General features: G+C 49.1%; 1 protein-coding gene across 3 annotated transcripts in view; it reads left to right on the top strand.

Moving 5' to 3' along the window:
• The window catches only part of CMTM7 (CKLF like MARVEL transmembrane domain containing 7), a 46,739-nt gene that overhangs the window by 21,703 nt on the left and 7,720 nt on the right, over positions 1–17,316 (top strand). For 2 of the 3 annotated variants that reach the window (XM_043442726.1, XM_043442727.1), the window contains exon 2: positions 15,534–15,707. In XM_043442726.1, the coding sequence (XP_043298661.1) occupies positions 15,534–15,707 (174 nt within the window). Of the gene's footprint in view, positions 1–15,533; positions 16,089–17,316 lie in introns of those variants that run through there. The other variant, XM_043442725.1, reaches the window with a different exon arrangement.

The following is a 17,316-nucleotide window of genomic DNA, read 5'->3' as shown; positions in this document are numbered from 1 at the left end:
CTCAGTCGTGTCCAACTCTTTGTGACCCCATGGACTGCCTGTCCTTCACTATCTTCCGGAATTTGCTCAAACTCATGTCCTTTGAGTTGGTGATGCCATCCAACCATCTATCATCTGTCGCCCCCTTCTCCTCCTGCCCTCAATCTTTCCCAACATCAGGGTCTTTCCCAATGAGTTGGCTCTTCTTCATATCAGGTGGCCAAAGTAGTGTAGCTTCAGCATCAGTCCTTTCAGTGAATATTCAGGACTGATTTCCTTTAGGATTGACTGGTTTGATCTCCATGCAGACCAAGGGACTCTCAAGAGTCTTCTCTAACACCATAGTTCAAAAGCATCAGTTCTTTGGCACTTAGCCACCCAAAAAGCCTGCCAGGCTTTGATTGGGATTGTATTGAATCTATAAATCAGTTTGGGGGATGGCATGTTAACTATATTGCATCTCCTGAGCCATCAAAATCTCTCCTTTTATTTAGGTGTTCTTTGATTTCTTTCATCAGTATTTTGTAGTTTTTAGCATACTATAAAGTTAGATTTATATCTAATAAATATTTCCCTTGTTGCTGCCACTATAAATTGTCCTGTTTATTTCAACATTTAATTTCAGTTGTTCATTGCTAATATATAGATCTACAGTTGATTTTGGTACTGATCTTGCAACCTCTGACATTGCTAAGCTTATTTGTTTTAGGATCTTTTTCTGTAGATTCTATTGGGACTTATAAGTAATCTTGTTGTCAACAAATAAAGCTGTTTGGTTTTTTTTTTTTTTTTTTTTACAATTTATTTATTTATTTGGCCATGTGACATGTGGGATCTTAGTTCCCTGGCCAGGGATCAAAGCTGTGCCGCCTGCAGTGGAAGCACAGAGTCCCAAATAAAGTTTCATTTTTTCCTTTTCAGTCTATATGCCTTTTATTTCTTTTCCTTATTGCAGCCCGCAGAAGAACATGGAATATGAATGGTGAAAAAGGACGTCTTTGTTGGCTATCTTAGAGGGAAGCTTGCATTCTCTCACCACCAAGTACACTGATTATTTTGGTCTTGTCGTTCAGTTGCTCAGTCGCGTCCTACTCTTTGTGACCCCATGGACTGCAACACACCAGGCCTCTCTGTCCTTCACCAGATTATTTTGTAGGTGGCCTTTATCTGGTCAAGGAAGTTCCCTGCTATCCTGAAAGTTTTTATAATGAACGGATATTGAATTTTGTCGAATGCTTTTTCTGCGCCAGTTGATAAGAATATTCAGGTTTTCTTCCTCTGTTAATGGGCGTCTCTTGTGGCTGAGCGCAGGTTCTAGGTGCCCAGGCTTCAGTGGTTGCCGCTTGCGGGCTCATTAGGGTGGCATTCAGGCCTTCAGGCGCTGGGGCTTTAGTGATTGGGTGTGTGGGCTCAGTTGCCCTGCAGCATGTGGAATCTTCCCGGGCCAGGGATCAAACCCATGTCCCCTGCACTAGCAGGCAGATTCTCATCCACCATACGCGAGGGAAGTCCTGTGCCCTTATTCTTTGGCGGCTTTTGATAGCCTGGAAAGAGTTGATCCAGCAGCTTGTAATGCTCCGCCGAGACTTGGGCGCACTGGTAGCCGAGCTCGGGTTCTTCTTTTTGCTCTTCCTGTGGCTGCAGCCCTTTGGGCTTTGCCCGTGTCTGACTTCTGCACACACCTTAGAACAGGATAAAGTTGTGAAACTCAGTTCAGACACAGGATGCAGGAGGAAGCCCTTGACTCCGTGGCTAGATCTAAGTTGACTTGCCTCACCTTGCTGAGGCTCTGCTGAGTGCCCGGCCCCAGGGCAGCCGTGGGGACAGTATGTCCCTGCAGCATTTCTCTGAGCGGGTCTCTTAGCAGGTGCCCAAGAGGAGGCTTTGTTTAGCAGGAACTGTTTGCTCCTGTCTCTGTCCTCCCGGCTTCCTCCAAAGGCATCGAGACCAGGGCGGAGGCAGGACGGAAAACCTCTGTGTCTCACCAGCAGGCAGCTTCCAGCAGCCAGGAGGCCTGCAGGGAGCCTGCGGGCCCGGGAAGGGGAAACGTGGGGACGGGCTGCGCTCCAGCCTAACCGGGGTTGTTTCGTAAGCAGAGGCCGAGGGGGTGGGGAACTTTCTGGAGGAAAGTCTTTGTTTTCACCTGGCACACGGGTGATTTGAAAGTGAGAAAGTCGGGGAGAGTGAGGCATGGGAGAGAGGCTGGCTTGGGGGAGTGATGTTGCCGAAGCCGGGGGTGCGGGTCACTGTTAACTGTGCCTTTGAACCAAGGGTGTGGCGGCTGGAGACGGAAGCGGTCAGGGGCCAGGCATATACTCCTGCCCGTTGTCTTGTCCCCTCTGGGGAGTCATTTTCCAAAACCCGACCAAAGAGCAGCAGAGGGGACGCTGACGGCCCTCTGGAGGCAGGGGGCCTGGCGCGTTTTATCTTTCATCCAGGGCTCTGTTTGTGCAAAGGTCTAGACAGACAGCTCTGCCAGCCGGTTTGGAGCCTGTGGTCAGCAGTCTGAGGAATCCGAGGCAGCCATCTCCCATTTGAGCTCGCGGGGGAGTTTCCTGTCTGCCCCCGAGAGCTGTGATGCAGGAGGGGCTCCCCACGTCACCCCAAGGCCCCCCCGGACATCTGTGCCACCTGTCACCCGCGTCCCTTCCTCCCCGCCGCCTCTGTATTCCTCCGGCTGGATTCTGCTCCTTATCCAACCCTGCCGGACACAGGCTCCCCCTCTCTGAGCCATCTCCACCGCCTGTGTTTTCTAAGCCTGAAGTTCCACTTGTGGCTCTTCCTGCTCAGTGATCTTCACTGGCTCCCCACTGCCCACCCCTACTCGCCCCTACCGTCTTCTTTCTCTCCAGGACCTGTTGCCCCCTTTCCTGCGCCAGTTTAGTTTCCATCACACAGGGAGGGTTTGCTAACAGTGGACAGCTCACCCGCCCCCAAATATCTGCCCCATGCTTCTCCAGCCTCACCTTCCCACCAGGTTCCCCCCGCCGCCCGACCGCCTCCGCTGGAAGCCTTCTTCGCTTCTCCACGTGTTCGAATCCTGCAGCCCCTGAGCCCACCCTGAACCACACCTGCTCTTTACAGAGGACGTGCCTGCCTTCCTGCCCTCCAGCAGCCTTCCTCACAGATGGTACCTCCCTGATGGCGTTCGTCCCGGTTTTCTTTTCTTTTTTTTTTTTTTTAAGTATTTATTTGAGCTGTGCTGGGGCTTAGCTGCAGCATGCGGGATCTTGAATCTTCATTTGGGCATGTGGGCTCTTTAGTTACAGCATGTGGGATCTAGTTCCCCGACCAGGGATCAAACCCGGGCCCCCCTGCGCGGAGTCTTAACCACTGGGCCACCAGGGAAGTCCTCGTCCCCTTTTTCTTTTAATGTCCCCGTGTCTGGGTCTGAAGCCCCTTGTCCTTTGAGGCAGGGCCCGGGTCTAAACTGTCCTCACGGTGCACTTATTGCCTGCTGACAACTCGCGTGCTTAGATGAGCCACCGGTTAACGATTGCCGTCTGCTCAGAGCTTCTCAAACATCATCCCGTGTTACTCTTCTCAGAATACATCCGCAGGGACTTTTAATACTTGGTCAAATGTTTACTAGAGCACTACCAGCCATTCTAAGTGTTTTGCTCGAATTGTCTCACTTAATCTTCACATCAACTCTTTGTGGTAGGTTTTCTTCTTACCCCATCTTAAAGATGAGGAGGCTGAGGCCTAGCGAGGTTAACTGGCCCATCAGGACTTGTGTTTGTTAAGTGAGTGAGTGACCCACGGGGTTTGCTGGCTGTGATTCCAGCTCCTTTCAGGCGCACTTGTTCCGACTGAAGACCAGCCTCTGGCTTACACTCAGGTTTCCTTCTCCTCTCTCTGGGCACCATATGACAATAATATACCCTAATCGCTGTGGTTTTCCATCAGTGATACATGCTTACAATCCCTCAGTGGCTCTTGTGTACTTGCTTTGTCATTTTTTATCCCAGACTAATTTCTTTTTCCCCCAGGCCGGTACTGAGTTGGCATCATGCTGCCTGGGTTTTTAATCAAGGCAGCCCACACCCACAGTGTCAAATCCAGCAGGCACTTACTTCTGGCAGGCGCCCAGGGCTGGATGCCAGGCCTGCTGCTGGGGCCGGACCACACAGCTTCTCCAAATATTTACTTCACCAGGATCTGGCCAAAGCATTGAATGGCGTAACTCACTCTCTCCTGCGTCAAGGTTTCCTTAGGATCGTCCTTGGCAAAATGGAAACCAGTGTAGCCTTGTGTTCCTAAGCAGGGCTGGGAACATCGTTAGGACTCAATAAATAATCACTGAATAAATAACTTTATTCTTCTTTCCACTGTAAAAACTGGGGTCACCCGAATGGGAAACCAGGGAAGTTCTGAAAACACATGCGTCAGTTAGCGGTTGCTGCATGACAAACAGCCCTAAAATCTTGGCGGCGTCACATGATGGGGGTCACTGCAATTGGCCCCGCTGATCATGACCCCAGCTTGCTTCTGTGTCCGGAGGCTGGCTTTTCATCCGATCTGGACTGGGTCCATCTGGAGTAACTGGGTTTCAGGACTGTCTGAATGTCTGCCACCAGACATTTCCTCCTTAGATGCCACTGCAGAGAAGCCCAGACCAAGAGCTGGTGGAGGTAGCCTGTGACTGTCAGTGGCATTTTTCGTTTTTCTCAGCCGAGCCCGGAGCATCCAGGCTGGGACCTAGCAGCTTTGAGTCTCCTGATGTGGCGGGAAGTGGCGTCGTCACAAAGCACGTGGTGGGGTACCTGCTCCCCAGACTTAGGGGCCTGCCTGTGCTCAGCACTGTGGAGACAGTCGCTGCCCTGAATTTGAAGAAGATCAATATATAGATGTATCTGGTAGGAAGATCTTCTCTTCAAATGAAATCTTAACCAGAAAGCATAAATAAGTGGTTCTCACCAAGCTGAGCTGCTTGGGGTGGACCCAAGAGAATTCAGAGATGGCCATCCAGGGCTCCTTCTTTTTCATTTTTGCTGCCTTATGCAGCCTGTCAGATTATAGTTCTCCAATGAGGGACCATACTTGAGTCCCTCACATGGGAAGTGCAGACTCTTAACCACCAACAGAGTCCTGGGTCCTCCTGCATCTCCTTCTTAGATGCCACTGCAGGGGAGCCCAGACTGAGAGCTGGCGGAGTAGCCTCGGACTGTCACTGGCATTTTTTCATTTTTCTCAGCTGAGCCCGGAGCATCCAGATCCAGCAGAGCCTCTCGTTGAGGACCATCCAGGTTGAGCATCGTTTTGGGGGTGTGACATGGGATGGAGGTGGGGATTTATGGAGCCGTCCTCAGCCATCCCCACTGCAGCCAGGGGCTGCGCTGTGTAATCATCAGCGACCGGGTTCTTGGAGGCAACAGCTGCCTCCCAGCTGAGCCGCCCGAGAGCTCTCGGCAGAGGGGCTGTGTCTACGCCAGGGTCCCAGGTGGGGACCCAGATGTGATCCCTCACCTGGGCCCTCTGCTGCCCTCTGAACGGACCTCAACTTCCCTTTGCACAAGAATCAAAACACGAAACCCAGAACAATGCATATGCAACTTTCAAAACAGGCCAGGCGGGACATTTTTTTTTTTTTGGTTTAAGTGCCTACTCTAGCTACTATGGTTGCACCGCAAATTGCCGCTAAAGTTAGTGTGTGTTAAACAGCCACTCGCTAGGCTCACAGATTCTGTGGGTCAGGAGCATGGGCGGGACACGGTGAACAGGGCTTTGTCTTTGCTCCATGGTGACTGGGCAGCTGGGAGAACTTGAGAGCTGGGCCGGAGGAGCCGAAGGCTTTGCTTTCTCGTGCGTTGAGCTCGGTGCTGACCGGTGACCCACCCTCAGCTGGGGCTTTGGCCAGACGCCCACTCTCAGCCTCCCCGAGTGACCTCTGGTGGGGGAGCTCCAGGGGTGCATTTGCAGGTGGGGTAGGGGCTCAGGAGAGTTGCATCAGCGTCCCTGGTCCAGCCGTGGAAGGCCAGCGGGGTCACTTTCACCACCTGCCAGGAGGCCGTTCAGGCGACCCAGGTTCAAGGCAGGGGATGTGTTCTGCTTCAAGATGAGGAGCAGCCAGGGTCTAGAAGAACACAGGACCCTGGAATTGTTGCTACGTCTATCCTCTGAAAGCACAGTCAGCTGGCATGCAGTAACGAGGGGTGAGATGTTCCTTCTACCCCTCACTGCTGAGGCTGAGGGCGTCAGAATATCTGGCTGCAGGGAATTTAAGCCTCTTGTGCAGTCCATCCTGTCTCCTACCCCAGACCATTGAGTCCTCAGGGAGAGCTTTATTAAAACTTTGCCAATGAAGTCATCTGCCCTGTCCCATGTACGTGCGTGCATGCTAAGTTGCTCCAGTCGTGTCTGACTCTTTCCAACCCCATGGACTGTAGCCCACCGGGCTCCTGGGATTCTCCAGGTAAGAATACTGGAGTAGGTTGCCATGCCTTCCTCCAGGGGATCTTCCCGACCCAGGAATCCAACCCACATCTCTTTCATCTCTTGTGTTGGTAGGCAGGTTCTTTACCACTGGGACCACCACCTGGGACCTCAACCTGGGGAGAAAAAACAAACATAAAAGGGGGCAGAAGCAGGGTTCTGTGATTAAGAACCAAACTGTGGAATTGGATGGAAAAGACTGAATCCCTCCTCTGGGCAAATAGCTCTATGGCCTGTGATGGGCACTTCCCACATCTCGGTTTCCTCATCTGCATAAGGGGAATCATAGGAGCAGAACCCAGGGCCAGGCTCGTGGGAGGTACCTGATGCACAGTAGCCATCCCTGAGAATAAGCTTCATCATTTTAGCACTTTGTAGAAAGCTCACATCCCAGCAAGGGCCGTTGACCCTGCCCCTGCTCCCCCCAGTCCTGGAGAAGATTCTCTGCAGTCTCTCTCTTTTACTTTCTTTTCATGATTCATCAGGGAACCTCTGAGAAACACTAGCTCCTAATCTTGAGTCAGACCCTAGGAGGGGCGGGGGGGGGAGGCGGTCACACAGTGGGGTCTTTTCATCCCATTCTCTAGATTTTAGAATCTTTAAAAGAAAGAAAGAGAGAGAGCATTTCATGTATTTTCTGTTTTCCCCCATTCTAAATTAATACTGTGTTTCCTCAGTTAAGGGCTTCCTGTTTCAATAGGATAATTTAGTAAAGATGATGTTACTGGATCAACAGATGTGCTAATTCTTTTTAGATACATGACAATTGGGTGTTAAATCGGGCAGTGCCTCCCAAGCCTGAGCTTAGTATTAGTCCTCATGTGTTAGGTCAGTGTTAACTGTTACTTCATGGTTCACTGCATGCGTGTTTGGGGGTGAAGCACCAGGACGCTCCGTGTGTTACTCGAAGTTATTCTCATCCCATCTTTACCTGCATTGCCTGTGGCGGCAGTCACCACCAGCTCATGCCCAATCCTCCTTGATTTTTTTTTCCTATACCTCGTGGCAGATGAGATCTTAGTTTCCTGACCAGGGATGGAACCCTTGCCCCCAACAGCAGAAGCTCGGAGTCCTAACCACTGGACCAGCAGGGAATTCCCTCCATCCTCCTTGAATTATACCTTCACCTCCTTAGACTTCCCTTTTAATTTGTAATAACTTTATTGATGTATAATGTACATACCATAAAAGCTCCTCATTTCAAGCGTACAATTCAGTCATTTTTAGTAAACTGACAGAGTTGTGCAGCCATCACCATAATCCAGTTTTAGATCTTTTCCGTCATTCCCAAAAGATCCCTCATGCACACTTGCTCCCATATTATTCTGAAGAGGCAGCTCCTTTACTACTGTATTTATCTCATCCATAAATATTTCAGGGTATATGTGTGTGTGTCTTTTTTTTCCCGCATGGCACGCGGGATCTTATTTCTCCAACTAGGGATAGAAACTGGGCCTCCTGCTTTGGAAACGCAGAGTTTTAACCACTGGACCACCAAGGAAGTCCCAGGGTGTGTCTTAATCATCCAGTGCTCTGCGTGCTTGTTGTGGTGGCCCCTGCTAAGGCCCCTTCCCGCCTGGGAAGCAAGCGGACCCCTGAAAGCAAACCTCTGCGTTCAGTGCTGTCTCCCGTAACTCGAGCCAAGGCGACGTGATTGCAGAGAAGAGGCTGCCGTCCACCTACAGGCCGTGTTTACCCTGGGGCGCTGGTGAGAATCCAGTTTTGCCCCAAATTCAGTCCTGCACCCATCATCGAAGGCCTCCTCGGTGCTGGGCCCTGCCCTTGCGCCCACCGCTGAACTGCGTACAGAGAAGAACGCACAGGGCTGGGGTGGCCAGCTGGTCACAGCATCACTCTGGCCCGATCCGCACCTGAACACGTGTGTGCGTTTTGCAGAGCTTCCCTGATGACCCCTTGTGTCTGGGGTCAAAGCTTGCGCTTGTTTCAGATGCACAAGAGAAGCCTGAACGTGCGGGTCTCCTCCCACGTGTTAATGGTGGGGCCTGTCCCAGGGGATGCTTTCTCCTTTCTCTCTCCCCTTCTCGGCATGAGGGGGCAAGAGCGTGGTCCTGCCGGGTGCCTGCAACATGGAAGGCCTCGGGAGTGGGTGGACTGTAAACTGTATTCATTCATTCCAGCCAAAAATATTAGCTATGGAGAATCCATGTGCCATTCAAGGTCCTGACTTTGGAACAACAACAGTGAGCCAAACAGACCAAAACCCTCAGCACCGTGGGGCTTACAATCAGGGGTGACAGACAATAAAAACTAAACAGATGAAATACACACAGGGCTCTGAAGCAGAATAAGTGAGTGAGGACGGACTACACATGATAAAATACTTATCTTTTTAAAAAGCAGGGTGTAGGGACTTCCCCGGTGGCCCAGGGGTTAGGACTCCACTTTCCAGTGCAGGGGGCATGGGTTCCATCCCTGGTTAGGGAGTTAAGATCCCATAAGCCTCCTGGCCAAAAAACCCCAAAACATAAAAAAGAAACCAGAAGTGATATTGTAACAAATTCAATAATGACTTTCAAGATGGCCCAGGTAAAAAAGAAGTCTTCTAAAAAATGAAAAGCATGGTATAAAACAGGGTATAGAGGTTTCCTTGGTGGCTCAGTGGCAAAAAAAAAAAAAACAAAATCTGCTTGCCAACGCGGGGGACACAGGTTTGATACTTGAACCAGGAAGATCCCACTTTCTGCAGAGCAACTAAGCCCATGGGCGACAACTACTGAGCCTGCACTCTAAAGCCACAGCTGCTGAAGCCGCACGCCTAGAGCCCGCGCTCTACAACAAGGGAAGCCACTGCAATGAGAAGCCCCCACTCAACGCAACTGGAGGAAAGCCCACGCAGCAGCAATAAATAAATAAAGTTTATCTAGCGCAGCCAAAAATAAATAAAAATTATCTTAAACAGCTGTACATAGCGTGCAATCCATTCTTTGAAAGGGAAAAATAATATGTATGTGTTCAAAACATCCATGTGTAGAAAGAAATACCCTAAACTCCAGAGGTGGTAGTTATCTCTGAGAAGTGGGATTATGGGTGATTTTTTTGTTTTCTTAGACACTTCATGCGTTGATTTTCTATTCTGTATAAGTATCGATCATGTAATTAGAGTGACCCTGTTACTTAAGCGGGACGCCTGACATGACTGTCATTTCTAAAGGGCCCCCCCTTTCTGAGCCAGAGCCCCAGAGCCCTGCCTCCCGGTGTGAGAGCATTGGAATCAAGGCAGGTTTCCCTTCTATTATCCAGGATCCCACAGGCTGTTCTGTGCTTGCTCCCAGCGGGAAGCAGACAGAGGGCTCAAGCCCTTGGCTGAAAGCAGAGGCCAGGAGCCAGGAGAAGGGCCTGGAGAGACGCAATCAGGTCCCATGGGCAGGGCGGTGTTGTGAGGAGCAGGGGTGCACAGCCATGTGCCTTATTTTCCTTATAAAAGGATAACAACAGGATTTGCCTCCTAGGACTGCTATGAGGATGAACGTGGTTAAAAACTGTAGAGCACTTACCCCTGGGCCTGGGTATAATGCCGTTAAAGATCTCCACGAGGTCTCATAAAGCGCCTTTTACAATCCTTTGGCCACCTGATGCGAAGAGCTGACTCATTTGAAAAGACCCTGATGCTGGGAAAGATTGAGGGCAGGAGGAGAGGGGACGATAGAGGATGAGATGGTTGGGTGGCATCGCTGACTCAATGGACATGGGTTTGGGTGGACTCCGGCAGTTGGTGATGGACAGGGAGGCCTGGTGTGCTGCGATTCATGGGGTCACAAAGAGTCAGATACAACTGAGCAACCGAACTGAACTGAACTGAACAACTTTGGGGATTTTTTTTTTTTTGGCCAGTGCCTTGCAGCTTGAGGGATTTAGTTCTCTGACCAGGGATCCAACCTGTGCCCCCTGCAGTGGAAACGTGGAGTCCTAACCACTGGACTGCCAGGGAATTCCCCATATGTGATCTTTATGATACAAGAAAATAAGTGAATTTTACCACGGAACAGTCCATTGGCACATGCCTTTCCATGAGCTGGCGCGGGGCCATTTCCTGGAGGCTAGAGGAGGGGGCTTCACCGACAGGCAGGGGTGCGTCTACGCGAGCCAGGGCAGAGCTCAGCCACAGCTGGAATATCGCAGTCTCCTGCCATCCTCCCCACCCCAGGCAGAGCCACCGATGGGCCCGCTTACACCTACAGATACATTTGCCCATCACTGCATCATCTCCCACATCTCTGACTTTTTGAACAAGCCAGCTTTCATCTCCTGGCCTTTTCCAGAAAAGCCTCTTAGAGCGGGTCTGCGGCCTTTTGGTCCTGCCTTTCATCACTTACTTTCCCTCCTCCTGTCTGTGTCTCTCACTGAAACATTATTCCAAGGTCAGAAGAAAAACCCTGCGAGAGGGTGGGGTGGGTGAGCTGCCGGCACCCAGCCCCGGCAGGCTCTCACACAAAGGTGCGTGATGCCATCTGCAGCCAGACGTGGGCAGGGTGTTAGGGGACAGACCTGCCGAGGGGATGTCCCTGGGCAGTTCATCTCCTGAGCACCGCCGCTGGAGGCTTGTCCAGAAATTGTCCGTCTTAGACTTCAGAATTCCATTTGCTTTTTGAAGGAGACCCACCCAGCCTGAAAGCCTGGGCTCACTGCCTGGCACGTGGCCGTGGACTTCAGATCTGCCTGTGTTAGTCTCCAGAGTTCTCAGGGGATGACAGTCATTTCTCTCGGGTGGTTTCATCTGTGAAATCGAAACTCATGCTTTCACAACACTCATCTCCTTCCTAATAGTAAGAATTCTGATAGCACGGAGTCCGAAAGAACTCAGTCTAGGGGAGAGGGGGTGGTTTCTCATCTGAGGCAAAGCCAGGGTCTCTCCAAACAGTGCCATGGCAGATCCGAGAGACGTGGCTTTGAGTTGAAGGTTCTTGCACCGTGACTTTTAAACCCCTGGACTTTTATATTAGATGCCTTATTTTCAACTTGCGTGACAGTTTGTTATAAAAGAACAGATTGGGAATTCCCTGATGGTTAAGACTCAGAGCCTTCACTGCCAGGACCTAGGTTCAGCCCACAAGCCGCGTGGCACAGCCGGGGAAAAAAAAAAAAAAAGACAAGACCTATATGAGAGGATCTAGAGAATTCCTTGGATAGAGGGCTACAGTCCATGGGGTTGCAAAGAGTTGGACATGAATGAGCAACTAACACACACAGGAGGTACCCAGAGAAACAAGTGAGTCCTTCAGGTGGTATCACACTGATAGTACTCTCAACAGAACTAATTGTGTCTTCCAGAAATTCTCCAGCCTGCTTCACTTCAGTTTCTCTGAGTTCAGACTTTTTTAACTGGGAACACGAAAAGGTCCTAATAGATAAACAATAAGGACTTACTGTACAGCGCAGGGAACTATATTCAGTATCTCATAATAACCTATAATGGAAAAGAACCTGAAAAAGTACATATATATATGTATAACTGACATATATATGTTTGTGTGTGTTTATATATATGCATATATAACTGAATTACCTTACTGAAGCTAACACCACATTGTAAATCCACTCTACTTCAATTTTTTTTTAATGAAGGGGGAAGGGGAAAAAGAGGTTCTGAGAGGGCTGATTATGGGGGCAGCGGAGTTGTCCACATCCCAGCTCTTTTCTCTGCATTGTCTGTTCTTTCTCTTGCTTCACCCTTCCACGTGCCCCCTGAGTGTCAATCTGGAGGATTCAAGGCATTTGCAGAGGTTACTGAGGAGTTCCTGAAAAGTCTAGAATACAGTGCACTAGCTAAGATGCTGGCTAGCTAAAGTAGCAATGATGCCTCCTTGGGCAGAAAGGAAGCTTTTGGTAGCGTGCACGAGTATACACCATCTGCCCTCTAAATGAGATTGGCCAGAATTGGGCTTTACTGGAGAAGAATGCATGACTGGCGGCCTGAGACCCAGGGATGAGAATTCGGGGAGTCTTATTTCATAGTCAGGGTTCCCAGAGAAGATGGAGATAGTTTGGGGTCATAGAGCAATCGTGTACTTCTCGGCTCAGCCCTGGGGCTCGAGGGGAAGACCTGCCTGGGCCCCTTCTGTTGCTTGGGGAAACTTACCCCCGTGTCCGCAGACTCAGTCCCAGATAAAGACTGATAAAAATGATTCTAATCTGTGCATTCAATGAGGTGCAAAATTGCTTCTCCACCTCGAAATCACACTGCATAATCCTGGGTTATTTGCATTTTAAGTGAATTAAACCACCCCAGCCTGTGTGAGAGGATCCTTGCCAGGTGGGGGGACTCCCCCACCTAACTCCCCAGATAGGCGAAGGCTGGAAATGGAGGGGGGGGGTGTTGATGGAGCAGCAGAGCTGTGACCATCAGGCACACTCCTGGGTGAAGCAAAGTCTCCCTTTGGAGCTTTAAAACAGCTTCAAGGTGTGAGTCGTTATATCATCCGTGGCCAGTGGGCTGGAGAGGAACCGAAAAAATGAAACTCCTCAGGCTGCTCATTAGCGAAGGGAAATATGCAAACGTTGAGGGTCCCTGAGTGTCAGGGCCACATTCTTCTGCTTTGATCTGTTAAGTAGAACACTCTTCACGCCCACTTCAGGCCTCAAGCAGAACGTTCTCTGCTGGCTGATGTCTCTGTAACCTAGGACCTTGATAGAATGCTAGCAACGAGGAGCTTTAGAAAACAGCGTTTTTAGAGTTGGCCAGCCTTAGATTGATTTCGTGATTGAATTCTCATGATAGCCGCTCACTTTCTGCAGTGAGGTTTCTCCACGGCAGCACCGTAGCTTGAGGGCTACACTTGAAGCCAGATAGTTCTTTATTATGGGGGCTGTCCTGTGCATGGAGGGGTGTCAGCATCCCCCCACCACACACACACGCACACACACACTGTGACAACCAGGAATGTCTCCAGACATCACCAGCTGTCTCATGGAACACAATATTACACTCCCTTGAACAGTCACTGTTCTGTAGGCCAGAGGCAGTATGAAAGATTTAACCTTTGTCCTAAATTGGTTGCACTTTTAATATTGACTGAGACTTTACATACATTTAACACCTGTGTTATCAGTTCATCCCCTGTTTGGGCTGAGCAACACTTTCTTCTCTGTGAGTGGCCTTCATAGCAACTCAGCCTTCTCTTCCCTCTTCCAGTCTGCCCTCCCGTGTTTGTTTGTTTGTTTGTTTTGGCCATGCCGTGCACATGCGAGATCTTAGTTCCCCAACCAGGGATTGAACCTGGATCCCCTGCATGGGATGCATGTCGTCTTAACCACTGGACCACCAGGGATGTCCCTCCCATGGTATTCTTATGTTGCTAATAATCGACCCGACCTGCGCATTCATTACTAGGTCATGAGTTTATTACTTGTGCACACTCATTCATTCAGGCAACAATATACTTACTTAGCGAGTTCCCATAGCAGGCCCCAGGATGGGGCAGGGTGCGGGGCAGGGGGGGCAGGGCATGGAGCAAGCACCACCCTGTAGCCGGGATTCCCACACGTTTGATGATGCCTCTGGCCTCCTCAGGTCATTTGTGGTCAGGGCTTACATTTTGGAAAGCAAAACTGCATCCGAAGTGGAGGAACATGATCCCTGGAATCAGTCTTAAGACTCAAATCCCTCTCCCACTGCTTACAAACTGGGTGTTAGTCACTCAGTCGTGTCCGACTCTTGGCGACCCCATGGACTGTAGCCCGCCAGGCTCCTCTGTCCATGAGATTCTCCAGGCAAGAAGACTGGAGTGGGTTGCCGTTTCCTTCTCCAGTGGATCTGCCAACCCAGGGACTGAACCCAGGTCTCCTGCATTGCCGGCAGATTCTTTACTGTCTGAGCTACCAGGAAAGCTCTAACTGGGTAGCCGTAGGCTGATGATGGAGACTGTCTGTCTCCATTTCCCCACAAGCAGGAATGGGGGGATTTTGCTGACTTGGCAGAGTTCTGGGACGTCTCAATGAGATCATGTACATCAAGCAATCAGTACATGGTAACGATGAGGAAAATTGTAAATTTTCTATGGTAGAACAATCAAACTGAGACATAAGAAAAAAAAAAAAAAAGCCAGCAATAACTAAGGACATGCCCTCTTTGTGGACCTTTCCCAAAGTGCAGTGTGAATCTATGTTATTCATTAACCAGACCTCCTCAAAGCAGAAAGATGAACTCAACCTTTGAGAAGAAGGCCTCTTTCTTCAGATTCTTTATAACCCTATGATTAATATATTTCTTTTCCATCTCAAACAAGGGGTCACATTGACCAAAGGCTTATCTGTACATGCATAATTGAAAAAAACAAAAACACTTCAACGAACTGTGTACTCAGTGCTAACCTGTCAATATGATACATAATTTCTTTGCCTTAAAAACGTATAAAACTGCACCTCTCACTTCTGCTCAATGGAGCAGTTCTCAGAGTTTCTGAGAATCTGTTTGCCGGGTTATCATCCTCGGTTTGACTCGAATAAAATTCTCTTATCTGTCTTCTTAGCTGGATTGTTATTTGATTTCTTGTCAACAGCTACTTACCTTCTGCCAGCTGGTAGGTTATTTGTATGAACTGACATCTTGGTGGGTCAAAAATAGTCAAGTATTGGCAACTTCCTAGGTCAACCTAATGGAACGCTGGGGTCCACTGTCTGACTCTGTGGAGGTTGAGCAGATATGGGAGTGGTCCTGCCTGGTTATTTCCAGAACCCCTGCCCTCTCTCTAAGGTTGCACCCTGCTGCTACATAGACTACTTAGAGCGGACACGCCACTCCCTCCCATCCTGTGTTCACAGTGGCTTATGTGTCAGAAGCTTGTCCTGTGGGGGAACTGCTCTGTTCCTTGCCAATTTGTGAGGAAGTAACCTCAACTGTGGCAGCTCCTCAGTCCCCTGTGGTTGGTTGTGTTCCTGGTGTTTTGTTTTATAAATCTATCTTATCAACGTATTCATTTTGTTTTGTTTTCTGGGCCTGTGGGATGTTAGTTCCCTGACCAGGGATCGAACCCGGGCCCCCCGCAGTGGAAGGGCAGAGTCTTAACCACCGGACCTCCAGGGAAGTCCCTGTTGTCTTGTCCGTTCCCTGGGTGCCCATCTCGGGCCGGCACTTCTCTGATGTGTCTGTGTTCCCACCCCAGGTCACGCTGCTGATCGCCTTCATCTGCGTGAGGACCTCTCTTTGGACCAGCTACAGCGCCTACAGCTACTTCGAAGTGGTCACCATTTGCAACCTGATCATGATCCTCGCCTTCTATCTGGTGCACCTCTTCCGCCTCTACCGCGTGCTCACCTGTATCAGCTGGCCCCTGTCGGTAAGGGAGCTGCCGGCCCGCTCTCCCCCGGCGCGAGTCAGGACGCAGGCTGGGTGCTTGGACCTGACGGCATCCTTCCCGTCTACCCACCCCGCCTCCTTGGCTGCCTCAGCTCTGAATTTCCCACTGTCGGGTGGCCCTCTCTGCCTCGTGTCCTACTGGCCTCTAAAACTCACCTTCAAGCTGCAAGAAGGCTGTGCTTCTCATCGCATGCTGGTTTTCTCAAGTGACAGAAAATGGGCTGAATAGGGGGTGACTTGGAGGTAGAATGTGGAAGCAGGAAGCTGATAGAGGTGGTGGGTATTTACACTGTCCTACGGATAAGATCTGTCAGCTAAAGTGGACAGGCAAAGTGTGAAGAAAGATATCAGAAGTTGCTAAGGTTTCTTCTTCCCGTTATATTATTTTTAAAACGGCTTTATTTACACTTTGTTGACATGTCATACAATTACTGATTGAAGTGTACAGTTCAGTGGATTTCCGTATGTTTCTAGACTTGTGCAACCGTCGCCTCATTTTTAGAATATTTTCATCACCTCAAAAAGAAACCCTGTACCCTTTAGCTGTTACCTCCTACCCCTCATCTCCTCCAGTCCTGAGCTACTGCTAATTGACTTTCTGTCTCTATAACTTTTCCTATTCTGGAGATTTCATGTAAGTAGACTCATAGATGTGGTCTTCTGTGACTGGCTTCTTTCACTTAGTAGAGTGTGTTCATGGTTTATCTATTTATAGCATGTATCAGCACTTCATTTCTTTTTATAGCTAAGAAATAACCCATGGAAAGGATATACCACATTTTGGCTTTTTGTTGATTTGTTTGTTTGTTGCAGGTGCACCACGTGGCATGTGGGATCTTAGTTCCCCGACCAGGGATCGAACCCATGCCCCCTGCAGTGCAAGCATGGAGTCCTAACCACTCAATCACATTTTGTTTATTCATTTATCATTGATGGATATTTGGGTTGTTTCTACCTTTTGGCAATTTGAATCCTGCTGCTGTGCACATTTGTATACAAGTTTTGTGTATGGACATGTTTTTATTTTGCTTGGGAATATACCTAAGAGTGGAATTGCTGGGTCACATGGTAACTGTTTAATTGTTTGAGGAACTGCCCGGCTATTTTCCAAAGTGGATATAACATGTTGCATTCCAGCAGTCTTCTCGCTTTTTCTTTTTCAGGATTATTTTGAATTGTAGTTCCGTAAGAACTTTATAATCAGCTTTTCAGTTTCCACAAAGAAGTTAGCTGAGATTCTAATAAGAATGACATTGAATCTGTAGATAAATTTGGAGAGTATTGCCATTTTAATAATATAAAGTCTTGTGATCCATGAGCATGGAAGGCTTTTCCATTTATTTAGATCTTCTAAAACTTCTTTCAACAATGTCATGTAATTTTCAGAGTATGAGTTTTATACTATTTTTGTTTAGTGTGTTGCTAAGTATCCTACCCTTTGTGATACTATTTCAAATGTAATTATTAATTTCATTTTCGGATTGTTCACTGCACGTGGATGGAAATACAATTGATTTCTGTTTATTGATCTTGTATCCTCAATTGTGTTGAAATCATTTATTAGATCTAATAGACCGTTCATTAGTGGA

This window comes from Cervus canadensis, chromosome 22, assembly GCF_019320065.1.
Source record: "Cervus canadensis isolate Bull #8, Minnesota chromosome 22, ASM1932006v1, whole genome shotgun sequence".
Classification (NCBI taxonomy): Eukaryota; Metazoa; Chordata; class Mammalia; order Artiodactyla; family Cervidae; genus Cervus; species Cervus canadensis.
Note: the sequence above shows the minus strand (reverse complement) of the source record. Positions and strands in the feature narration are given on the sequence as shown.